Here is a 27944-nt window from a genome sequence, read left to right as displayed (position 1 = left end):
CTTATATCTTTATTTTGTCATAATTTTTGTAACCAAGTAAATTCCACCTTTCTTTCCTCTTGTCTTTATCACACTACAGTAAGGGTTTAGAGCAACACACTGATTATCTATGGATTCTGCGACAAGAAACTTGTAATATGACATTTTATGGAAAAACTATTCCTCACAATTGAGTTATCTATTTAGTCTTATCTGATTTTTTTTTATTCATGAATCATTACAATGTTAAGCGCATAAAGCGGCTTCTCACCTCGAGCGGAGCGAACCCACCAAGGATTTCTTTTACCTCGTAAGAGAAACCTGCGTACATATTGTGTGAGCGGATATAATTCAGCAAGCAAAAGGAGTAAAAATGTGCTCGCTTATTTCTGGAGAGTCGAACAGAGTCATCAATGACTACTTTACCCTGCAATTAAAAATTACAAAGTAATGTTTCCACTGAGAAGGAGTTGAGCAGAGAGATTCAAATAAAATCAAAAAAATTATACCATCTTCAAAAACTAAAAAATAATTTAACAAAACCTATACATATACTGATTACAAATGTTGGAATTGGTGACTAATAAAAATTACACATCAGTCATTAAAATTAGATTTATGAAGGCGGTATAATTTTTTGTACATTTTTTATATTTTATTTTTGTGTTAGTAAAAATCAGTAAGCTGCATTCGGCTAATTTCGGACGGTTTATCGATGTCTTGTGAAGAGACTCGAAAATATTTCTTTTCTCATAAAATATTTAAGCTGTACCGACCGGCATTTTATACATAAAACTGGTTATTATTAATGCTACTTTATGTGATTGTTTAATCAGCTTCCAATTCTCTCTGTGTAAGCTTAAAAATAGGTGATATCTGTATAGAAATTTAAAACACTTAAAAAAGATCGGACGTTCGCGGGGTAAGTTCAGACTTCGTCTAATAACGCGTTTAAAGCTAGTATGATAAGGTCCACAAAAACAAATAGAAGTCCCGATAATGTTAAGAAGAGCTCAGTCCACCTTTTTTGTTTCACTGCACACAGCGCATCTGTTCTCGGTCATAACTCGCATAAACTGTGGTATATAGGGCGGCGCACAAAGAAACAGCGTAGATTCAATAACCATAGATTCGTGGTATTTTTTCGTTATGCCGGCGCCACACATAGTAAAAATATTTGAACACTTGTTTGAACTCATGTGTGGCACGGGTAATTGCGTATTTGTGCAAAGTTTGTTTAAATTATTGCGTATTTGCCATTCGGTATCGGTTTTCCCACCACACATCAAAGCGTTCAAAGTTATCGAGTTGCTTGAAGGAGAACCGATTATATGGAAACCTAAAACTAAAAGCCATAAAAATTTAAATTTGGTCAGTGTCTGTAATTGTGTGCAAATGTGTGGCAAAGTCTTTGTTAAAATATTTGTCTGTGTGTGGCGCCGGCATTATACGATCTTATCCGAACGCACCTTATTCGTTTTGCACGGCTGTTTTTGAGCTTAAGATACAATATCGTATAAGTATTAAGGTGATAGCTTAAGGTCCATTTTCATACATTTTGTTTCACCTTTAATCTGGGTAACTAAACAAGTATTGACAAGTAAAGAATTTAAATTCACGTCTAGTTAGTGATTAGTTCTCGCAGTTGAAGAAAAACGTAAAAATAATTAATATGCATGGATATTTCGGCCTTTAAAATTTAATACGACGAAATTTTAAATGCCGAAATATCCATGCATGTTAATTATTTTTACGTTTTCTTCAACTGCGAGAACTAATCACTAACTAGACGTGAATTTAAATTCTTTACTTGTCAATACTTGTTTAGTTACCCAGATTAAAGGTGAAACAAAATGTATGAAAATGGACCTTAAGCTACCACCTTAAGATACAATAACGTATAAGTATTAAGTACATCAATTCCGTTCCCGTTCCCGTTCCGAACATTCACTGTGTTCAACTGAATTGAACTGCAATACAGTCAAACTGACTTGTCAATACTAATCAACTAGTATGGTCAATATAGACAGCTTGTGGTTGTGTACGGAGTGGCGCTCATGATATAAGAACTCGAGTCTAAGTGTAAACCTGGATTTGAATAAAACATATTAGTCAAATAAGTAAAATTATTTGTTGTTCAAGTGAATAAATAAGTAGGATTTTAATTCAGATTTTGAACAAATATTTTATATTATGTACCTTCGTGTCTATAGAATATACTTACGTCAATGAAGATGTATTATTTCGTTCTGTTTACCTAATCACTGTCGTCACTTGATTCTGTACCACTTGCCATCGCGATTTGGCAAATCTACACAACCACTCGCAACCAGTAAAAAACTCCATGAACTCGCTCTCTATGAAAATTCAGTAAGTAAGTAAGTACCTATTCATTTTTATTTCTCATTTTTCATTCTGCTCGCTCTGCTCATTCTTCTCTTTCATTTCTCTTTTGTGGTGGGAACCACACGACTAGACTCGTTCTTGGTCGAAACGAAAACCCATTTTATGAAAACGAAGTCCGCTCCGCTTTATCATTTCCGGCTTATTACTCTCTCGCGGTGGGAACCAGGCTCGAGAACGGAAAAAGGCACATTTTAACCAGGTGCCTATGTTTCCGTCCCTTCGCAAGTAATGACATACTTAAATATTATTGACACTAAGTCACTGAGTACCTAATAAAAGCAAAATCAACGATTTTGATACTTAATACTTATAATATTGGTCTTATGTAGATACTTACTTATTATATATATGTATCACGTAACAACATGTGAGAACACGTACTAACAAATCGGGGGTTTTTGTGACTCATTGTAACTGGTAATTCCCCTGGTTTACGTCACCTCTCATGATAATGTCGAACTATAAATAGTATACCAGGGAAAGAAAATTCCTCGTTATGATGGAAATTCCGTGTACTGTGTACACATATTTGTTGATGTAAATATAAATATTGAGTCACTTTCAAATCGGCAGGAAAGCGAATTATGTGATTGAGGTATAATGCAGGTGCTAGAAGCTGCAGTGCTAAAATGCGATAGAAGTGTCAGATATTCATTTTGCTGCCGTAGTGTGAATATTTAAATTAAACATGAATGGCGCATGATAGGTTTTATTTATGATTAAACATTTCGATTTTTTAAGCAACCGAGATATCAACATTCATGAAAAAAATATATAACTTAATCGTAATTTCACGGAACTGTATAGATTTTATTAATCTTATTTGTCATTGGTGACTCATCACATAATTAAAAAAGTCAAAGTTGTGACTTGTAAATATAATTATTGTTTGACATATTTAATGAAAATCCTATTAACAGCTCATTATCATTAGTGAAATACGGGGAAAATATGAATTATGCATCTAGCAATTTTTTATCATTCATGCACATTTTGATTGTCAGGCGTCAGAGTACGTTCGATGGCAGTCTGTCGAACATTGGTAGTTTCCCGTTTGAGTGTTGTTTACTCCCTTTGAGAGATTAGTTTATTCTCCACGAATATAAACATCGAAAAATCAAAAACTAAGTTGATAAAAAGTTGTGTGCTCCGGTATAATTTTTTAGTATCAGTGACGGACAAAGGTGATATAAAAATGTCCTCTTGTCCAAGCGACTATGATCCCAGTGAATCGTCCAAATCTCCACAAAGTATTTGGGAGTCAGGAGGATACAGTTCTCCGTCGCAACAAGTTCCTCAATTGACTTCTAACTTAACAGAATTGTCTGTTGATCACAGCTATAGATACAATGGTAAGTAAAAGTGTTATTGTTTCGTCTATTAAAATTTGTCAAATAAAACTTACCAAGCAGGTATGAAAATACACGACTTATCTGTAATAAAAATATGTTATGATATAATTTTCATAATATCCTTTTACGAGTACCTGTCTACCTAATAAAGCCCTTTTTTTGTAAAGTTTATATCAAACAATAAATTCTGATTTAAAGTTTTATCTATGGGTATTTCTTAAGGCGCAATCAGTTTAAATAGGAGTACTAGTTTATTTTTTAGGTCACAAAGCTTTTATTTTCACAAATTTCTGTAATCATTATTATACTTTTACCACCTTACTAATAAATATTGTATATATTGGTTTGCCACCAGTTTCAACTGGTGCATTTATTAAAACTAGTTTGGTATAACCAGTTTTTTAAACTGAACAGTTATTGCATATTGGTTCATGCACCTATTTACTTAGCTTAGCTGGCAATTTAAATTATGCACTAACTCAAAATATAAAGTTAATAAAAATATACTTAGTTTATAAATTTGTATTTTGTGTTAGTTAATAACAACATAGATAATGTTATATATTTCAAAGATAATATAATCAGTCATCAGGTGACATTTACTGTTAAAGAGTTTCATTGTCTTTCTTCGAAGATCTTAATCATACATTATAATATACTAAAACCTACCCTGAAAAATATACATTTATAAATAATTGTAGACATAAAAACATATACGTCTCGAAAACAGAACCTTCTTTTTTAAGTCATTTAAAAATACTACAGTAACAAAATTATTTTTGTACAGTTTCATGCAATTGACCCTACAAAAAGCAAAATTTTATAATATCTTTACGTTATATTCTAAAAGATTGAAACTCACATGTTGATATGGTTGATATTGATAATAGCTCAATATGACTGAATTAATGATAATTTAAGCCTAAATAATTAGCTTATAACTTTTTATAAAGTTGAAACCTAATTACATTTGTGTTATGTTATAATTGAGTGCCTTTATTTTTTTATAACTCACATTTCATAATTTATATATTTCATGAAAAAATAATCCATCACCAATGACATAATTTTTTAAATATCACTGAGTATCTTACTGAGTACTGAGTACTTAATCATTATTTTACTTATAAAAACCCTTATTTTTCAGTTTTGTCAAAAAACAAATTCTTACCAGTTTGTTTAAATAGTTTTAATTCAATGATAATGATAATATTCAAGCCCTCTTATAACATGTTTAAATCTTTAATTTTTGACAGTGCCCTTTCTCTTTTACCAGCTAACTATTTACATGCTTCCTTGCATTGAATACTGCCTACGGGATTAAGATTCTGTTGGAAATTTTATTTGTGGTTTTATCCTTCAGCCTTTACAGTCTTCACATTATCTATACTATTATATAAAGCTGAAGAGTTTGTTTGTTTGAACGCGCAGAAACTACCGGTCGAAACTGAAAAAATATTTTTGCGTTGGATACTCCTTTGTTCGTGGAGTGCTATAGGCTATATATCATCAAGCTATACCCAATAGGAGCGGAGCAGTAATGGCTAATCTCAGGAACTACCGATTCGAACTGAAAAAATCATTTTGTGTTGCATAGCCCTTTGTTTGTGGAGTGCTCTAACATATATCATCACGCTATGACCAATAGGAGCAGAGCAGTAATGAAACATGTTGCAAAAACAGGGACAATTTATTAGTTTTGAGAGCTTCCGTTGCGTGCGCTGCGTAAACGGTTAAAGTTATGCAACAGTGATGTATGATGGGATTGTTCCTCTTAAAAAGTTCTAAAAAATATATTATAAAACAAAGTCCCTCGCTGCATCTGTCTGCCTGACCGTGTTAAACTCAAAAACTACCCAACGTATTAAGATGAAATTTGGTATGGAGACAGTGTTAGACCCTGGGAAGAACATAGGCTCCCGGGAAACTACTACTTTTATAACGGAAAACTTTAGCCTGAAAAACTTTATAACGTGGGCGGAACCGCGAGCAAAAGCTAGTCATAATATAAAGGGAAACTATATCAAAATACAGTTCAAATAAAATGTGAATTGCTTTGTTCTAAAGTGCACTTCAAGGTCAGTCATCAAAGGCAGTGTTTGAGCTAATATATTATTGTTTAGTTTTCCTTGTAATACTTTATTGAAAATGTCTTACTAGTTGCAGTGCTGATATTAGTATAGGATAAAGGTACTCGTAAATCAAACTCCTATTGATGGTTTCATGAAGTTCTTATCAGATAATATATAGTGTTTATTATACTCTCCAAACAGGGTTTATGTTTAATTGCGACCTGTCGATATTATGTGTTAGTTATTAAAAACATAATATAATGTTAGCTATAAAAAAAAATGGCTTAACTAAATTAATTGTTATATTATCCACAGGAAATGGACCATATCTACAGATCACAGAGCAACCACAGAAATACTTTCGGTTCCGTTATGTTAGCGAGATGGTGGGAACACATGGATGTTTGCTTGGCAAATCCTATACAACAAATAAAGTTAAAACTCATCCGACAGTTGAAGTAAGTGGGGGAAGAAATATCAGTCATAAATTGATTTAAATAGAATTATTAAACAATAACTTTCGGATGGGCGTGTACTACTTTTGTCTTCATCTACACTTTCCATCAGGTGAGATGGAAGACAAACGCCTATTCCATTGCAACTATATAAAAAAAAATAATAACAAAAAACAGATGTTTCTAATCTGCAACTACCTATAGATTACCAAGCTCATTTTAGTACAATGATAAGGAAGGAGTCTGGAGTGGAAATCCTTGTAGTTTTTCCTCTACTTTTTGTTTTTATTTTATTCATACAAACTGATTGATGACACTTTTTTTTAATGATGATTGACATTATATCTTGATGATACAATTATGTAATTATATGTGATTAATTAAAATTAGTAATGTTCTATTTTATTTGTTTTGTAATTACAAAATATGTTTTTTATTATAAAAAATATTGTTTAGGTGTTGGTTTGTCATTAGCAAATAGTAATGTAGAACATACTTTAGAAACACTATTAATAGTTTTTGGTTTATTATACCCTAACTAGTAACTCATCGTAGGATAAAAATAAACCTTCGGGAAATGCATGTACTATATGCGCCTACGCCTACTGGTTTAGTGATATATATTTTTAAATTCGATGCCAACGTGACTCCACTGCACTTCTTGGTAAGTGAAGTGGAATCCAATAGAATGTCGACTGACGAGAGATGATAACTCTTCGACAGTCGACAAAATTATACCGGCCTGTTGGAACCGGATATACATAAAATTAAAAAATTAGAATACTTTATTTATCACGTAGGCGAACAAAGTTTCACTTATGATACGTCAAAACAATGTATAGGAATAATTATTATTATTTCTAAATAACAATTAAAATTACTTATATGTATAATTATGGGTATTTTAAATTAGGGATAAAATGAATAACGAATAACTAAGGTACAAATCAATGTAGTCAACTCGGGATGGTAAGTAGGGGGAAATAAAAGGATAACGCGTCGCGATGCTAGCCGGCGAAGACATGAGCCCTAGCCTAGCCAACCTACTAGCCTTTCACTAGCTACCTAAGTGATGACTACCCGAAGAAGAACGGCAGAAAGAAACTCCGGAAACGGAAACTTACGGGGCCACTATGGCGGGTATGCTAATACCCGCCATAGTGGCCACGTAAGTTTGATGATGAAGCAGCTATCCTTGTATACGGTTGCCGCTATCCGGGCGGGTATAAAATATATCCTACTACCACCATTAAATACGTTAGCAAGTCTGTACTTTCATAAATACGCTAGAAAGTCTCTAATTTTATTAACATAGCATGAAATAAAGATAAAAACATGTTTTACGTTACACAGCTCGTGAATTACACCGGTCGAGCCCTGATAAAGTGCCAACTGTCGCAAAACAAGAGCGAAGACGAACACCCGCACAAACTGCTCGATGAACAAGACAGAGACATGAGCCACCACGTTCCCGAGCACGGCAGTTATAGAGTGGTGTAAGGTTTTTTTTATTAATATTTTACACTTTATATTTTTGAATTAATATCACAGTATTTGAAGAGTAATAGTTGAAGGCTTTTCATTGATGTTTGTATATTTTGTTTGGTTTGTATAAAGGCGCTGATCGGTGCGATTCGCTGTCGATTTTATGTCGGCCTGGTAAACTGTTGTTCTAACTTCTAACCAGACGTTTTACTCTATAATAGATTATTTTATTTCGGTTTAAAGGCCTTTTTCGCGTATGCGATTATGTCGCCCTGGTGCAATTAAATAAGGATATTAAATACAATACAAAATACTACATAAATTTTAACATAAACAACGAATTAATAACCTTTATCAACTAATTTATATAAATTTTTGGCATCGTTGGAGAACGTATCTGATACAATATTATACGTATACCAATTTAGGACCCACTGATACCAAAATCAATACGAACTTGAGTATTTCGAGTACATTCCATTAAAATGTGCTATACATCGTCTATAACATAACTGGCAATTTGGTACATTAGATTTAATAAATCTCATACTTTTGAACAGATTTGCTGGTATGGGTATAATTCATACTGCCAAAAAGGAAGTTGCAGGGTGGCTCTATAGAAAATATATACAGCAGAACAAGAATGAAAAGTTTAATAAGAAAGAGGTGAGTAATAAGAAAATTCATTTTGTTATAACACCTATCGTGTTTAGAGGTTGAAGTGACGGTATCAATAACTTTTTCGAAGTGTAATAGCAGCAGTAAAAACTTGTATGAAATTTATAAAATTAAAATTGGTTTGGATATTTGTTAAAGCTTTTCTTAACCACCCAAAATTTTGGGTGTAACACAATTATATTATAGCTAGGTACTAATGCTATCTTCAATATTGATTTGTTATTTCAAAACACGTATACTAAAGACGTACCTTGTTTCTTTAGATACGATAATAAAGATAATTTAAGTAATTGTTCATACTTCGTTTTTATTTAGATGTAATTCTATGAAATGGACTGAAATGTTTTATAAACATAGTAACTAGATCTATTTATGTAACTATGGGCTACTAACTGGAAACTTATCGTCTTTATTTTATTCTCATGGTACAAACAGATCTTTGTTTAAATAATTGAATGCTGAAACCGCAATGATTACAAGCATTCACATTGTGGTTGGTTCTTTGATGTTGCAAACATTTGATTTCGAATGATTAAACCTAAAATATACCTTTACATAAAAAAGCGAGATCTGGCGCGTTCGTCCGCACCTATTTCTGTACCTATAAATATGTTATATTGATTTGGTGTTAAATTTTCAGACAAAATGTCGGCACAAAAAACCATTTTTATCATATTCAGAAATTAAAATAAATCGCAGCCCTAACGCAGCTAACTCAAAGATTAACTCGATGATTTGCAGTGCTTATGTAGATAGTAATTGTTCGTGCTTTATCAAGTCCGGATGAACGGCTATTGTTATTAATATTTACCAAGTGTAGTATTTGTACTTTTCCTCTATACCAATATTGTATATATAGAAGTAAGTGTGACTGTCTGGTGTCTACTATTAAATGGGTAAAACGATAATTTATGCATGCCAATATCTAGACTGGGATATTTTGTTTTTCAGTACGAATAGCGTTGTATTTTTTTTCGTAAACTTACACTGGTGGTAGGTCTCTCATATGTGAGAGTCCGCCTGGGTAGGTACTACCGCAATGTTTATTTCTGCCGCCAAGAAGCAGGGTGTTGTCACTGTTGTGTTCCGGTTTGAAGGACATTGTAGCCAGTGTAACTACTCGGCATAATAAGACTTAACATCTCATGTCTCTGGATGGCGAGCGCAGTGGAATACAAAACAATACTTTGTAATTCAAATTGTTGGATGGTATTTCTGCTGTTTATGGGCGATCGTATCGCTTACCATCAGACGAACGGCAAGCTCGTATCGTCATTCAAAGCAATAAAAAAATGTATGAATAAAAACTTAGAAACTGATAACATACATTTTAGGGTCAGTAGTCAGTTTATTAAATTAATAATCCTACAAAGAACCATTGATTGAACTCGATTATAGTTTGCAGAAGGCCGGTGCGAAAGCTGTGCTTAACTGTGCCTGCAGTCAGTTATAATACTTCGTATTGCGTAGTCGTGTTTTGTTTTGTAGGGCGGTCACAAACCATGTACCTGTGCCGTAACTGTGGTATGTTATGTTTTTCTTTTGTTTTAGCTCGAAGCGCATTGTGAGAGGATGTCCAAAGAGATCGATTTAAATATAGTTAGACTGAAGTTTAGCGCTCACGATATTGACACTGGCATTGAAATTTGCCGGCCAGTGTTCTCTGAACCCATTTATAATTTGAGTAAGTAATTTTGCACCTTAATGTACTTCCTGTGTTGGTGTTAGTAACCATTGTTTTATGTACCTGACGTCCAATGTATTTTAAAATGTCGATTATATTATTAATAAGTATATCGCCCATGAGTTTTATCGAGATGTAATAGTTGGCTTATAATTTAAGTAGAAACCCAATATTTTGCATAACAAAAACATCTTGAATGGTGTTATCATAGTTTTAGCTATAATTATGGAGGTTACACTGATACCCATATAAAAATTCTCATTAATAAGTAATTGTTTTTGATACTGAAATAAAATTACTTAACGAATTTTTTCGAGATAAATTTGTTGTTTTTACTCCTGATGTTTCAGACTGCAGCCTTAATGGCCATCAATGAAGTTCCCCCATTGCTAGTAGTGATATTAAAGAATTAGTGATATTAAAGAAATTTATTGCGAAAAATTCCGTACAGGGCCTTATTCTCTATGCCACACGTAATTTTTACAGTGCGTAACAAGCACGTAACGCACCGCGTTGTGTTTAAGACAATGGAAATTGGCATACAGAAAGTTCACGAAGATAACACAAGGCCGCGTTACGAGTTTACACTGTCGTAGAGAATAAGGGCCCAGTAGTTTTATTTTTGTGTCAAACATGAACGTTATAGTTGTGTTTAACTTAATTACTATATACAAGATTTTATAACAAATTGCAGATTAATCACTATAGGTATATAAGAGATTCTATAACAAACTTTGTTACTTGATTGCAGAGTGTGCGTCTACGAATGATTTGAAAATATGCCGCATAAGCCGTTGTTACGGTAGACCGAGAGGCGGCGAAGATATCTTCATATTTGTCGAAAAGGTCAACAAGAGTAAGTATTTAAATAATCTCACGGAACTTTGGCTAAGCACTTCGTTCGGAAATTTTAAGTGCCATTGTTTTTTGTGAGCATACGTCGAAAATATACAATTAGTTCAAGTGGGTGCCTAGTACCTACGAGTTTACAACGTTTCAAAGCTGTGTAATGGTGTAACTGTGTGCATAGTGCGTATGTGCATCAGGTACTAAGTGCCAGAGTAATGCCCAGCCCATATAAAAAGACTATGTGCTTACTTATAAGTATTGTTACATAACCTATATTATTTCAGAAAACATCCAAGTTCGGTTCTTTAGACTGGAAAACGGGGAGCGCACCTGGTCAGCGATGGCGAACTTTCTGCTAAGCGATGTTCACCACCAATACGCTATCGCTTTTAGGTAATGTATCTACTGCTTAATTTTGGTGTTATTTGACGAGCAGAAAACACTACACTGGTGGTAGGTCCCTCGTATGTAAAGTTCGCCTGGGTAGGTACCACCGCAATGTCTATTTCTGCCGCCAAGCAGCTGTGTGTAGTCACTGTTGTGTTCCAGTTTGAAGGACATCGTAGCCAATGTAAATACTGGACATAATACTTAACATCTCATGTCTCAGGGGAGCGAGCGTAGTGGAATACCATACAATACTGTAATTCAAGGTGTTGTATGGTGTTTGTACTGTTCATGTGCAGTTGTATCGCTTACCATTAGGCGACCCGCAAGCTCGTCTCGAAAAAAAAAAGTAGTGATGCAAATCCTTCGACAAGCCTCTCTTTTCATACAATTGCAGGAACATTTCAACAGTAGCATTTCTATAAATAACTTAATGTTAGCATCGGAAATTGATTTTGTATTTTTTTTAGAACGCCACCGTACGTCAATCACCAAATTTCTGAAGACGTGCAAGTTTTTATAGAACTCGTACGCCCTTCAGACGGTAGGACGAGCGCTCCCATGGAGTTCACATACAAGGCTGAGCAAATCTATAAACAGAACAAGAAACGTAAAACTACTTCGTCGTACTCGTCGCTCGACAGCTCCTCAGGTACTCTAGGTCATATTTTATTATTAAACACATTTTTGATCGCGGTTTCTCACGCACGACGGCCCGATATAGTACGGGCTAAGTGCGGAAAAAATGAGCTCCTCAACGTAGAACATAGATCCCGTTTTTTCCGGAAAAATAAAACAATACCCATACTATGTCAAAAGAAATCTTTAAATTTATACTATGTCAAACCCATACTATATCATAAGAATTTTTTAAATTTATACTATGTCAAAAGAATTCTTTAAATTTATACTATGTCAAACTTATACTATGTGAAAAGAAATCTTTAAATTTATACTATGTCAAACCCATATTATGTCAAAAGAAAGCTTTAAATTATAATCGACCTATGACTGAAACAATTATATTTGACAATGTCCCAGGTTCGGCCGGTTCAATTAAAAGCATCAGCGAACTGCCCGCGCCCGTTGTTTTTGCTGAAAACGTAAGTTTTTTCTATGACACATTACTCATTCTTCAACCCATGACGAATCTATAATATATTCATGAGAAGGGGACAACTAAGGATTGAATATCAGCAGAACTTGAGTTATGTTAATGAGGTATTTATATTAGCTTAATACTTAAAGGGGAAAATTCGATTAGCTTTTCAAATATACTTAAATTTTAGTTTTTGTCAAATATCGGTGTTTCCCATTTTGATATTTTTTTATCCATATTTTAATAATAAATATCTTGTCTTAGCAATTTTAATGGGTAATTATAAAGAAACTCACGCACCATAGTTGCACTAAACTACAAAATTACACAAAAAGAAAAACAGAAAAATAGAAATGGGATTTTTGGTGAAAGTATTCTTGATGGATAACTTTTGGCAAAATGTTAGCAGAAATAAGGGCGAGTATGTAGTTTAATTTATTGACGTAATGTTCAAATTTTATTTTATTTCCTTTCAGTTACCTGAAAACAATGAGCGTATTATAGATATACCCGTACAACAGGTAATTAAACTAAATATTATAAACTTACATAGGTACCATAATCATCATCGTCAGCCGATATCTCTGTCCACTGCTGGACATAGGCCTCCTCCAATATGCGCCATTTTACCATAATATACTATATTAAAAGTTGATTTGATCTTTTTCTCATCTATTCACATGTAATAAGACCTATTTAAAAGGTTTCGATAAATCGAATATTTTATTTCAGAATATGCTGTACCAGGTTCTGCCAAGTCAATGTGATTTAGCCGACGCGTTCATGGAGGTGGACAGCAAGGGAAGTCCGGCCAGCGTCGTGGACCCGATGTGGGCCGGCGCCGACGGCGGGCTGCAGATGGCGTCGAGCCTGCCCGCCATCAAACTCGGCTCCACCGAACTAGAGAGCTTGGCGCACCGCGGCAAGGACGGAGTGCCAATTGACAAAGAATTTTTTGACAGTAAGTCAAATTGGACGTTATTAGCATTTGCATATGATATTTTTTGCAGTGGCATAGCGTATTTGCGTAGCTTGCCATACTGTTTATAGTTAGAAATTTGTTGGGGGCCCTCAACACGAGTATTTTTTTATTTCTCTGAATGACGAGACGAGCTTGCCGTTTGCCTGATAGTAACCGATACGACCGCCCATAAACAGTAGAAACTCCATCCAACAACTTACATTACAAAGTATTGTTTGGTATTCCACTGCGCTCGCTAGCCTGAGACATGAGATGTTAAATGCGCCTGCTATAGATTTACTATGAAACATCGCGTTAAAAACGCGACCTAATGCATTTAGCAGCAAAATACTCTTTGATTATGTTTAATCGATGCTAGCCTATAATTTATCATATGGATTTGTAGCCTAGTCGAAAGTGGAACAGACTGCCGAAATAAAGGTCGCGGATTCAAACCCAGACCCATAGCATGCACTAAGTTATGTGTGTATTATTTGTCAACTATCTCTCGCTTTAACGACGCGACGCGGCCAAGGAAAATAGCATGCGGAACCTGCAAACTGCATACCTGATAATAGGGGACCGGCCCATGCTTGATTTTGTCCATTATTCTATATATAATGGTTAATAATACGAAAAAGAAGCACTGCTGCGAAAACTGCATAAAATTGGTTAAAAAATGAGCGAGTAGTTCATATTTAAAATATTGTAATGTGCAGAAGTGGGCGTGATGTGGGGATATCGCTTCATCTCTTTGGATATTTCGTCTCTTTTCTGTTTCTTGTTAATCACCCCTTCCACCGAAATTCAAAGACTTATAACTTGTTGACTTTTTACCGGATTTTATAAATTCCTTCTGTGTTATAATTTATATTATGTAAATATTAGATAAAAGTAAAGAACAAAAATGAGTCCGGTACCCTATTCCTCATAAGAAATTAGAGGATTTGTGGAGTCTGCCAATCCACAGTAGACAAGCGGTGGACTAATTCCTTAACCCACTCAGTTATAATGGTCAATGTTGAACGTGCCTCCTCTATTACTGAGAGGGTTTTTATCTGCAGTGGGATAATTACCGAAACATAATTATTTTAGGATTGATAAATTTTGTTGTAACCGTAATAAAACCAGGAACGGAGAACATGTTTATCATTATTTAATTAAATGTATTGATTATAGAATATTATAAATAAATACAGTCATTTAGGTCATTATTAATTATACAGTATTACAATAACACGATGGAAGTAGCTTGATGCGTATGTGTATATAGGTATAAATATAGGAAATCACAATTACAATAAATTCTGGAAACTACAGTATAGATAAGCCAATGGAATAAAAAGCGCAGAGCACAAATACGATTTATGTAATGTTACAATTAACTGTGTGCGCTTATGAGTCACAATAAGGTCTTGTTTTGTGTGACCGCTCCCCGCCCTCGATGATAATTCTCATAAAGTATTTATCGAAACATATATTTTGTCTATGTATATATAGATACACGATAGATTCTGTTTGCATCAGTTGCGAGGGGTGACATTTTTCATAAGGTAACTCGAGGCAAAACCAATGCCTTAGTTAACTTATGTAACAATTTAATAGAAAATATAAACTAAGACAAACGTAAAAAAACCTAAAAGGGGAGCCGGTAGTACTCGGGTTGTATGGACGCTTCGCTACTGGTCTGCACTGTTGGAGAGTATTTTAATTACTTCCTAAAACTGTATCTTGTAATTGGTATTTCAAATACCCGACGCTAACATTATGTAGTTAGTATTTCAAATATCTTGGCTTCAATATATATTTAATCAAAAAACATTAATAATGGATACGTTCGGCAGAAAAGAATTATTCATCCCTCAATAAACGATTGACTTACAGCTTATTTGTGATTAGACGTTAATGCCTATTTCTTGAAAATTACTACCGTTTAGGATGCACGCATTGTGACCGAAGCGTTATCGGTTCATACATTTTATAATTTGTATATGCATTGTTGAAAAATACTTATATTTATACAAATGGCAGTTTAATACATCTCTTTTTTAAGGGTGAACAGATTTGTTATCACAAATGCTGTTTTAGTAATATAAATATAGACTACCGCGCACAAACTCAGACTTTGACCAGATAACGAGTAGAAAACCCCATGTTACCCGACCCAAGTCAAATCTGAGACCTCAGCACTACAGCCCGCAGTATAACTACGCCTCTGACAGTCAGATTAATATTCAAATAGATGCTTAATAACACTGGAATTAAGGAAAAATCAGAATAACATTCTCATTATTTTGATTTTTCCTCAAAAAAAAATCTATTGAAATACTATACTATATACTTTATTCAGTGGAATAATTTTTTTTTTTTCAGATTACCTTAGCTCACTGAACTCACTTGGTGAACTTAACGACGATGATGAGGTGATTTTAAGTTTTAATACGTCTTATACTGCCCCGTTAAGCATAGAAGCGGAGACCTTTTTTTGAGATAATCGAAGTTTTGTAAATATTTTATAGTTTTGTTTGAAAATTATGACAGAGAAACTCTTTTAAGGTTTTTTGTTAACACGTTTTAAGCAAGATACCGTTATTTAGGTAAGTTCATTGGATAGGTATTTCTTCAAGCTATCTGACTACATAAAAATCAAGATATTGTTTTTTTTTTTTGAGATACCGCTTTTGAGCTCAGCACGGCAGTATAGTTAAGTATTTTGTTTTTTTGGTTTTTCAATATTTTTTCTTTTTGTTTTTTTTAGATCAATCATATGCAATATGTGCGCTCGTTACAGATGGTCCACGCCGACTCGGCACGACGAAAGGTCTGTTATATACCTAGTCTTGCCATAAATATTGTAATAAAGAAAAAAGAAAATTGTTAACTGCAAATAACATTTATTACTTTTACAGTGTGTCAGTTTAATACATAAATATAAAACAATTAAAAATATAAAAAGCTTATTCGAAGTGGTCTCCATTGGCTGCAATACAGTCCTTTAAACGATGAGGCCAGTTATCAATAGAAGCACGCACTCTTTCCATGGGAAAATTCTTCACTGCCAATCGTATAGATTGTTTTAGGGACTCCAAATTATCATGGCGTTTAGAGCAAGCTGTACTCTCTAAAACTGACCACAAATCATAATCCAGCGGATTAAGATCGGGACTAGACGACGGCCAGTCTTCAGCTCTGATGAAGTCCGAAACGTTCGATTCCAACCAAGACTGCGTGGACCGAGCTTTATGACCCGGCGCCGAGTCTTGCTGGAAGGACCATACTTGGTTATTGAACATGGTGATGTTAAGGGGCTTAACTACCTTCTCAAGAATGGTATCTTGATACACTTGTGCCGATGTTTTGATACCTTTTTCACAAAAAATATGGCTCAGTCACTCCTTCATAGCTAACACCCCACCAAACCATCACTGAAGTCGGATAATGTCCACGTTGCACTCTGTCGACTAATTGGGAAGCTTCCTTAGAGCTTTGAGCATAAATACGGTCATTTTGTTTGTTAAAATGTTGCTCAATTGTAAAAATTTTCTCATCCGTAAACAAAATTTTTCTGTGACCTCCCTTTGCGTACCGCTTCAGTAGTTGTTTCGATTTTACCACCCTATTCTTCTTTAAATTATCAGTTAAGAAATGGCCAGTGCGTCTCTTATAGGCTGCAAGTCCTAAGTCATCTTTTAAAATACGCGACATGGTTCTAGGTGCTATCTTCATTTCCCGAGATAAAATCTTTTGCTTTCGGACAGGATTTCTTCGAATTCTTTCCCTTACTGCTTTGACCACCTTTTTCGTACGAACACTACGTGGACGGCCAGATCTTTTCTGTCACAAACAGAGGAGGTCTCATTGTACCTATTAATAGCCCGGTACACAAACATTTTACTAATACCAAGTGTATGGAGAGTTTTAAAAATTGCATTTGGCTCCATACCTACTTTGTGTAATGCTATCACAGCGATTCGGTTCTCTTTATCACCCCACACCATTTTAATATCGCAAAATATTTTACAATGTATTGGCGCCAAAATGAGAAAACACAATGAACAATCGTATAAAAATGACAGATTCGAAATTCAAATGTAATATTTTTTTATAATTAAGTGTAACAGTATTTATGGCCAGACTAAGTATTTTTATTGGAAATATTATAATAAGTAAAGAGTAAGTAAAGAGGGCTTAGTAATTTTAGTTTAACATTTTACTATTTTTCAAAGTGATGTCTAATTTGGCCTTACATTAACTTGTATGCAATTTTCAAAATCGTGAAATAGGTGCAATATGTTTAATTCCTATTATAATTTATAGATAAATAATTAATTTAACGAAATATATTTATACAACGACGTAATATATGTACTTATAAGTATAAGTCCGCCTATATACTTCTCTGTATATGAAGTGTAAATAAATAAAATAAATATATACACTCTTGATGGTCACAATGATTTATTTTAGGCTGAACCGCAACCCAAAGACACTGTAACCAAACCGACGCAATCTTCCCCGAAGGACACAGACTATGGCGCCCAGTCGGCACGCCCCACTGAATATTCTGCTTATTATAAAATGGAAGACGGCGTGGAAGTTAAAAAAGTGAGTCTACTTATCGTAAAATGTTATTGACTTACGAAGTTGCTGTAGCACTATGTAAATTGTAATTGTGTAAATTTTAAAATAAAATTGCCAGCCGATTATTTCTTGCGATAATTGCTTACAATTCTCGCTTCAAAACGGGCGAGAAGGGCTATATTTAAATGGGGCTTTAGGAATAACAAGATATTTTTTTTATGGAAACCCCTTGCCAGAATTAAGTACAGAAAAAAAACGGTATTAATTCTCGAATGAATGACTTTAAAACGTACAACTAATATTAATGATCAGTGTTGTATTCTTTTTTGCAGCTGGTGAAAGAATTGTGTAGTATCATACAGAACAAAGCGGGATATAAAAAACAAGAAGTGAGAAACAAATTGGAGAGGCTGTTCACCTACCGTCTGTCCAACGGAGATACGTAAGTTGTTTATATTGTGTTACAGAAATGTTACTTGTTCAATCTTAATTGCTTTGCAGTTATTCATATATTTTGGTATAGTTTCATTTATATTGGTTGGTCCGTATACATTGGTCACGTTTTTTGGTTAGAGAACGTCCTAGAAGCTTGTTTAAACAACGATTCTTCTGATATTGGGAATGTTTGTTAGCGGCTAAGATTCAAGATTTTTTTTTAAGTTTTTCTTGCATAGGGGAAGGTGTTAAAAGGTTTATACCTTAATTTATACACCTTTAGCACATACTTGAGAGTGCTGATAAAGGTATAGATTTACATTCGTATTCACAAATAGTATTGTGACGACGTACAGTGTGCATGAACGTTTGTGTCGACAATTTTATAGTTTTACTAGTTTTCGCTCGCGGCTTTACCCGCTTGAAGGAAATTTCCGGATACAAGTACCGCTATATATTTTCCCGGGATAGAGAGTTTAAGACCTCCCAGGATCTTAAACTATCTCCATACCAAATTTCATAAAAATCCGTCCAGTAGATTTCGAGAAAATCGATAACATACATACAGACAGAAAAGGGAACTTTGTTTTATAATATAGATTTGGCTTTGTTTGTCTAACAGCCAACTGAACTAAAGTTGTATCTCAATACTAGCCAATAATAGCGCCTACGCATTGCGAATGCTGTCATACCAAAACCGCTGAGAAACAGGCATATTACAACATTGCTCCGTACTTACCAAAGTAACGTTTGTAAATACGGCCCCAAAAAAGGTACAGTCAATGTCTGAACTTCGCGGATTCCTTTCCACAAATATCGTCAATATGAAAAGGACCGTAGTTTAAACGAGCCGCTACGATGGTCTGTACTCAAAAAATGCGACCACTGTAAACGGACCCATCAGTATAAATGAAGCTAATCTAAACTATATGAACAACACAGTGGTTGAGATTGAACAAGTATTATTTGTGTTATATAATATACTCCTCTTACGTTAGTCATATATCAACATTTAACATCATATGTAAGTGCCGTAAATGGCGTTTTGTTGGCGTAATATCTTAATAGATCAAGATCCCAGACCGCTCAGACGCTTATGTTCTCACGGATAAAATGTACGGGATAAAGTAGTGTTAGTGCATACTTTGAGTGTATACATACCTGTTAGTTTGGGACGACGGCTAATTTATATATATCAGGTGCTAAAGGGAGATAAAAACAATACTAACTTTTCTTAAATTCTCAAAGCTGGTTTTTATGTATGTTTTGTAAAATTAATAATAGATATTGCCAGACCCTTTTCATCGGCGGTAATTTTTAGCAGACACTTTATAGCTCTCAAAAAAATAATGCAACTTATAATCTCAAGCTTGATTTTCATATATGATATTTAGGGAATTATTTCACTATTGAATTTAAGCAGCCAGACCTTAAGGCGATACCTCAAGGTCCATTTTCATACATTTTGTTTCACCTTTAATCTGGGTAACTAAACAAGTATTGGCAAGTAAAGAATTTAAATTCACGTCTAGTTAGTGATTAGTTCTCGCAGTTGAAAGAAAAACGTAAAAATAATTAATAATCATGGATATTTCGGCCTTTAAAATTTAATATGACGAAATTTTAAAGGCCGAAATATCCATGATTTGACTTGTTTAGTTACCCAGATTAAAGGTGAAACAAAATGTATGAAAATGGACCTTGAGGGATCGCCTTAACAATATATTACAAAACATACATAAAAATCAGCTTTGAGCATTTAAGAAAGTTAATATTGTTTTTATCTCCCTTTAGCACCTGATATATACAAATTGACGGTCGTCCCAAACTAACAGGTATGTATAGACTCAAAGTATGCACTAACACTACTTTATCCAGTACATTTTATTCGTGAAAACATAAGTAACGTCTGGGCGGTCTGGTATCTTGGTATATTATAATTTATTTTGGTATTTTATTTAATTCCAGATTATAATTTATTTGTTACGCAAAATAGGTTTATAATCATAATTTTTATGTTTATAACACCACCAAAAATTTTAAACGTTTCAATAAAAAAGTTACCAAATTTTTATAATTAACAATAAATGAATACGATAATATAACTAACATAATGTCAATACGAATTGACAAAGTAATTAAAATATGTACAAACACCGTTTAAAGCCTGCCTAGAGGGCAACCCTAAAATATTCGCATTTAATTTGAATCTCATTGAAGTACCTAATTGTATCAAACAACTCCGTCTAAAACACCGCAAGAGTTTATCAAATAGTACGCAGAAGCTATGGAAGCTATAGTGGACTGACAGCAATAATTCATTTGAAAATTATTGGGAACATATGCATAACGCACTATTACAACCAATACTAGCACAATTGAATGACATAAAAATATTATTGATTATTTCAAAATGGCGTCTATTAAACCTGGCTTGTATGAAAAAAAGTGAAACTTAAAAGGACGTTAAAATGTTTCACAATCTTAATCACTATAGACAGCAACCCTAGGAGGAATATTGTAAATGGACTTTGGAAACGTTAAGCGGAGAAACCTGAATGACAATATTCAATACTCACTGATGATTATGTACAAAAAATGAGAAAACATAATATTTCGTTTAAGAATAAACGAAAATTAATTGATGAATGAATAGTACAGAGAATATAAATATTTCCTCATAATAATTGTTTTGGTAAAAACGCTGATTGTTTATGGCCAAAATTTAAATCAAAAGAATAATATAATCAGATTATAATACAGGATTATAAACAATTTACTACAAAAACATGTATTTTATTTTAAATTAAAAAGTACAAAGATGTCAAGTACGTAATTTATGTCTCATTGGGTGAGGGAGGAAAAAGAAAAATACCATCTTCCATTTAAAGGGTATTAATTTTATACAGGATGCAACATGAGCGGACCAAATGAAATAGTTCAATAGATGAACTCAATATGCGTCGATTCAACCTCCATGTATTGCCCTATATTGCATAGTTTAAAAGATACTTAGGTTTTTTATATTTTTTTTATGATCATCTACTTTAACACTAAGAATCGTAATTAAATCTAAAATATTAGTGCACAGTCGTGGCCTTTATTCAGCTAAGACAATTAGTGAACGTCCTGAATGACCATAACACTTAGGACAAGGGTTTTGTAAATTCAGAAATAAACTGCAAGTTTTTTCTTATTCTACAGTTCTTTAAATTTCGTTTTTTATGTGTTTTTTAAAAATATTGTTTATTTCTAAACAAAACCTTGATCCTTAGTGTTATATTCATCTGTGAGGCTCACTATTTATATTATCTCAATGAAAAAGTCACAACATTAAGTAAAGTTGACTATCGTCAAAATTTCATAAATATCTAAATAACTTTTAAACTACGCAATATCGGGCAATATACATGGAGGTTGAACGGACGCATATTGACTATTCTATCGGCCTGGTTCAGGAAGTCAGCGATTTTTTGCCACTCTCTATATTATTTGTGGATATTGAATAATTATATATAATATCGAATTCTTCAGATGCATGTGTATGTCAGTATTATTATTTGAAGCTCTGTGGTTACACGAAATGGAATGTCCCACAGGCATATTTAAATACATAATATTATATTGAAAACTGAAAAAAGGAAACGAATAACAGGTTGACGCAGGATATAAAAGAGTGATTGGAAATGGGTCCCAACTTTATAATTAACACGTTATATTATTTACGGTCTTTACTTTTTAAACCCACAATTAAGATATCATCATGGATATTTTACCGGTTTTAATGGAAAGGAATTGGGTTTAGTGAAAGGTGAGAGGTTATGGTGGCGAAATATAGCTGGCCGGCCAATAAAGGCATTTTAAATGAATTCGAGTAAACACACAAAATGGTTAGAATAACTGGTTTAAACTAGATAACGAATAATTCACAGGGAAACTAAAAACTAATGGAATATGTTGTGTTTTGGTACTTGCATGTCAAGACTTTGTGCTAATTTATTGTATGTTCTATTTTCTTTTCAGATTCCTTCATATGACATTGTGCAGCAATCAAAGTAGTTTTGAATACATTGTCAAAATCATACATAGCGTGAAAATGACACATCTATTGGACTATTGTAATAATAAACAGCAAACCATATTACACATGGCTATTGTAAACGACCTGCCTCGGATGGTCTCCTTACTTATTGCAAAAGGTTTGAAATACTAATATTTTTTTTACTATTCTATATTTAGTGTGCGTTCCCAGTACAAATTTACGAAGGTACTAAGCGTTGCAATAGTGTCACTTCATTTTTCCAGCCTCACTTCGTTCAGAACGGGGGGGAATGACAAAATTGCATATCATTTAACAATTTCGCGACTCATTCTCGTTCAGCTCAACTACGTCGCTTAATTCTGATGGAAATGCTTGCTTTTGTTAGTGTTTGGAATCGTTTAATTTATATACGATAGAAGTTATGTTATATTAAGATTATCCCATGTGTTTGTAGGCTGCAATCCAATGAATAAAGACAGTGAAGGCGACAATGCGGTGCACTACGCTGTGAGGAGCGAATGTTGTTTAGAAGCATTATTGGACGCCATAAAAAATAACAATGTTCGGTGCGATTTGAACGACTGCAATAACGGTATTTATTTACCTTACATAATTATATACCAAAAACATGATTTAAATAAAGTTTCTCTTTTATCAAGGCTTTTTTGTAAACTAATTATGTTATTCGAGCATGGCGATGTGACTCCCGCGCACTTGGTACGTGAAGTGGCGCAACTTGCAACTCAGGAACGATGATCGCCATTTGTTATTATAAGGCGTGTTTAGTCTTCCGCCTCAACTTGTAATTCACATGCATCGTTGACGAGTAGCGTTGTATGGCAATTGACGGTATCAAACGGAATACATCCCAATCATTGACGTATATTCTATAGATACGAACGTCTATATGAACGATTTGTTCAAAATCTGAACTAAAATAGCAACCAAAACGTTACTGTAATAACATATTTATTCACTTGAACAACAAATAAAATTACTTATTTGACTAATATTTTTTATTCAAATCTAAGTTTACATTATCGTGAGCGCCACTCGGTACACGACCACAAGCTGTCAATATTGACCACACTAAAGTCAGTTTGAATGGATATCAGTTCACATCATTTGAACGCAGTGAATGTTCGGAACGCCGAATCTAGTACCGTAGTACATATTATATCGATGATCCCAATATGTTTGTACGGCGTGCCGCAGAGAAGCAGACGGCGCTGCACCTGTCGACGAGCGGCGCGAGCGCGCGGCTGCTGGCGGCGCGCGGCGCCGACCCGCGCGTGCGCGACGCGCAGGGCCGCACGCCGCTGCACCTCGCCGCCTACGACGACAACTGCGACGTCGTCAGCGCGCTGCTCGAGTTCGTGTCGCCCGTGAGTACACTAATTATGTCGAGCGCGTCCCGAGGTTGCAAAAAAATGCAAATCAAATTAAAATAAATTTATTAATTAAATTACAATTAAAACTTATGTGGCTAATGGTCGATGTATAAACCAGAAGTGGCGGCGGTCCGTGCTTGCTTGCAAGCTTGCAGTTGATGACGTCAATGCTGGCCACGAGGCGCTGCGTCGGCAACTCGTGGCTGGTGCACGTTGTGCTGTATCGGCGTTCTTGTCGGTTGCTAACACGATGTTGCAATAATTGAAGTTAGGGCGCGTCAGCAACCCCTATGAGTTACTAATATGTAACACACTGACTGTTCCCGTACCATTTATATTTATTTATTTAAGGTATGGAAAACTTACAGCTATAAAACCCAAATAACACTAAATTAGTTTACTGATAACCAAAACCAAGCCTTCACATATAGTAATAATTATAGCTAAAAGAGCAGACAAGTACTGTAGCTAATAAAACAAGTATAATTTCGTTTGAATATTATTGTAAGTAATACTAAGAGGAAAAATAATATAAAAAGTACAATAATACTATAAAAACATTTACGAGAACAGACCACCATATGTCCTGTTTAAAAAAGTTAAGGCTTAAGCACCCTCTTGCCGAGGACATACTAGTTGTGAATGGATCAAAACGCACTTTTTTAATAGTACTTTTTATATCTGGTAGGTGTTGCTAACAGCTTCGTCTGCGAATACAGTACACTATAGAGATCCATAGCGCCATTTATGTGACGTCGGCACTATCTATTTAAAATAAACTTGTGAATAATTCAAATACTCCTTACAGAAGCAAATTATCGTGATAAAAGTTGTCTATGACTAATTCAGGATATGGTCTATCCATGTGTCAAATGTCATGTAAATCCATTTAGCGGGTTCTGCGTTTACTTCAAGCAAACATCCAAATATTTCACACTAATTTATTTAGAAAAAAAAAACGAAATATGTCTCGTAGTAATTTATTATGTATTGGTTTATTTTTGCTTTATCTGCAGAGTGATTACTTATTTATTATTCCAAATTAATTTCAATGTATTCTTGTTCTCAGTCGGAAATAGACGTTGTGGACGGCTGTGGAAACACTGCGTTACAGATCGTCTGCGGCGGCTCCGTTAAGAAGAACACTTTGGAAATAGTAAAACTGTTGCTCCAAAAAAAGGTATGCATCTTTGTTACGTAATTACATGTTTGTTCGTATACTGGCAAATTAAGACGCCTACGACCTAATTCAGTAATCTGATTGTGGAACCCATATTACTTTGAGTTGTCAATGTAGAGGTTGTTGTATGAGAGTAACAAATTCAGCGTATGTAAATTAAACTCGAGGATGGCACTGAGTAAGTATGTATTTCCAAAGTTCCAGAGTACGGTAATACACAGCGGAGTACTTGGATGTTAATAGTAATAAATTAGTAGATGGCAACCTTCGCAGTGCGTAGACATAGGGCCGTTGTGATTGGCTAATATTGAGATAAAACTTGTATGTAATTGGCTGTCAGATAAACAAAGCTGAACAAACAGCAAGCTGTCAGATAAACAAAGCTGAGAAACAGACTTGTTATCACAGCAATGCTCCGTCCTTAAACAAATAATGTTTGTTAATAATGGGGTATATCTTTAAATAACGACAGCAAAACAAACCACGCGAGACATGCATCAAGCAGTCTGCGGAGCTTTTAGGAAGTGCCAAATGTTAACAATTGTTCCCGACACGGGTTTCCGAGCAGTCGTGGCGGTTATCACATCAGAACGACTCGCACGTCTGTCACGATGTAAAACATAGCGGTTGTATAGTAAATATTTTACAGGCTGATCCGTTGAAGCAAGATGGGCACAACATATCGGCGTGGAAGATGGCGCGCGAACACTCCGAAATACGGGACGCGATGAAGGACTACGTCCCCGCCGCTGCGTACGAGGAGGACACCAAGTCGGAAATGGACGATGAGTTCGAATCCGCTGATGAGGAGGTGAGTTCATTGCGCTTGTGAAAACTTGTAAGGTAAAAAAATATTTCGGCGGCAAAGTATGTTTTGTGGATTAGTTTTCATACTAAGTTATTTTTTGTCTTAATTAGTTTGTATGTTTATTGAAAGACTACAAATTATTGCTTTACATCCCCGCCATATTTGAAGAGTTCATTGTAATGGGTACGCATAATCATTAGATGATGACAATGTAAATCCTACCTCAAACTGGAATCCGAATAGTTGATTAAATTATTTTTCGATGGTTTAGAATTAACTCCCACGTAGTGTATACATTAGAATAGGACCCCACGGCAACGCGAATTGCCATGGAAAGCACCAGCTGTTCGCAATTGACACGGCTAGTCCGCGCGGCCAAGGCGCGCGACAAAACACTGTGTGTTTGTGTCCTGTGTGGCGCAAAAATACCACACGGGGTGAGTTCAAGGTGATTGCTATTAGACGTAAAGTTTTATTTTTAAGGCGATACCTCAAGGTCCATTTTCATACATTTTGTTTCACCTTTAATCTGGGTAACTAAACAAGTATTGGCAAGTAAAGAATTTAAATTCACGTCTAGTTAGTGATTAGTTCTCGCGGTTGAAGAAAAACGTAAAAATAATTAATAATCATGGATATTTCGGCCTTTAAAATTTAATATGACGAAATTTTAAAGGCAGAAATATCCATGATTATTAATTATTTTTACGTTTTTCTTTCAACTGCGAAAATGGACCTTGAGGTATCGCCTTAATCAATAATTATTTTTTAAAGTTTCATTTTCGGTACTTATTTTTTCATTGATTCGTGTTCTATAAGTGGAGTTTACCAACATCCGTAAATATAGCGGGGATGCAAATCAACAACTTAGATACGTGCAATGTGGACGTGTTGTATGCGCCAGGTATAGATAGTATGGCCCCCCAGGCTGAGCGGTACTCGTAAGACTACTTTTTCTCTGCTAAAACAAAAAAAAGGCTCATAGACTATGTTTTGGCACGCAGGACTACCGGATGGGTTCCGGGTCGGGCGCTGTGAGTCTGCCGGAGCTGGGCGCGTACGTGGAGGCGCTGAGCGCGGCGCTGGAGGCGGGCGGCGCGTGGCGCGCGCTCGCGCACCGCCTCGGCCTCGCCGCCGCGCTCGACTGGTGCGCGCGACAGCACGCGCCCGCGCGCACGCTGCTGCTGCACCTCAAGGTACTCACGCACTACATGTACAGACACGTGGAGGCGCTGAGCGCGGCGCTGGAGGCGCTCGCGCACCGCCTCGGCCTCGCCGCCGCGCTCGACTGGTGCGCGCGACAGCACGCGCCCGCGCGCACGCTGCTGCTGCACCTCAAGGTACTCACGCACTACATGTACAGACACGTGGAGGCGCTGAGCGCGGCGCTGGAGGCGCTCGCGCACCGCCTCGGCCTCGCCGCCGCGCTCGACTGGTGCGCGCGACAGCACGCGCCCGCGCGCACGCTGCTGCTGCACCTCAAGGTACTCACGCACTACATGTACAGACACGTGGAGGCGCTGAGCGCGGCGCTGGAGGCGCTCGCGCACCGCCTCGGCCTCGCCGCCGCGCTCGACTGGTGCGCGCGACAGCACGCGCCCGCGCGCACGCTGCTGCTGCACCTCAAGGTACTCACGCACTACATGTACAGACACGTGGAGGCGCTGAGCGCGGCGCTGGAGGCGCTCGCGCACCGCCTCGGCCTCGCCGCCGCGCTCGACTGGTGCGCGCGACAGCACGCGCCCGCGCGCACGCTGCTGCTGCACCTCAAGGTACTCACGCACTACATGTACAGACACGTGGAGGCGCTGAGCGCGGCGCTGGAGGCGCTCGCGCACCGCCTCGGCCTCGCCGCCGCGCTCGACTGGTGCGCGCGACAGCACGCGCCCGCGCGCACGCTGCTGCTGCACCTCAAGGTACTCACGCACTACATGTACAGACACGTGGAGGCGCTGAGCGCGGCGCTGGAGGCGCTCGCGCACCGCAACGGCCTCGCCGCCGCGCTCGACTGGTGCGCGCGACAGCACGCGCCCGCGCGCACGCTGCTGCTGCACCTCAAGGTACTCACGCACTACATGTACAGACACGTGGAGGCGCTGA

At 36.1% G+C, this 27944-nt stretch overlaps 1 protein-coding gene across 1 annotated transcript; it reads left to right on the top strand.

Annotated features, from left to right (window-relative positions):
* The first annotated feature begins 3292 nt into the window (after positions 1 to 3292).
* Positions 3293 to 27944, top strand: LOC115446883 (nuclear factor NF-kappa-B p100 subunit). Its single transcript, XM_037440796.1, has 22 exons — positions 3293 to 3737; positions 6125 to 6267; positions 7618 to 7760; positions 8310 to 8415; positions 9979 to 10111; positions 10863 to 10967; positions 11245 to 11353; positions 11818 to 11999; positions 12389 to 12450; positions 12923 to 12967; positions 13179 to 13407; positions 15781 to 15830; positions 16166 to 16228; positions 17875 to 18012; positions 18321 to 18430; positions 22447 to 22622; positions 22920 to 23057; positions 23681 to 23850; positions 24926 to 25036; positions 25686 to 25847; positions 26849 to 27855; positions 27938 to 27944. The coding sequence occupies exons 1-22, from the start codon at positions 3581 to 3583 to the stop codon at positions 27942 to 27944; spliced, it is 3546 nt and encodes a 1181-aa protein (XP_037296693.1). The 5' UTR covers positions 3293 to 3580.

The sequence above is a fragment of the Manduca sexta genome, chromosome 20 (genome assembly GCF_014839805.1).
Source record: "Manduca sexta isolate Smith_Timp_Sample1 chromosome 20, JHU_Msex_v1.0, whole genome shotgun sequence".
Classification (NCBI taxonomy): domain Eukaryota; kingdom Metazoa; phylum Arthropoda; class Insecta; order Lepidoptera; family Sphingidae; genus Manduca; species Manduca sexta.
Note: the sequence above shows the minus strand (reverse complement) of the source record. Positions and strands in the feature narration are given on the sequence as shown.

Excerpts from the sequence above, each read along its gene's own strand:
- LOC115446883 (XM_037440796.1), top strand. The coding sequence starts at position 3,581 with ATGTCCTCTTGTCCAAGCGACTATGATCCCAGTGAATCGTCCAAATCT. Across the intron at positions 12,968-13,178 it reads TAGATATACCCGTACAACAG|AATATGCTGTACCAGGTTCT; the intron begins GTAATTAAACTA and ends ATTTTATTTCAG. Across the intron at positions 23,058-23,680 it reads TTTGAACGACTGCAATAACG|AGAAGCAGACGGCGCTGCAC; the intron begins GTATTTATTTAC and ends GGCGTGCCGCAG.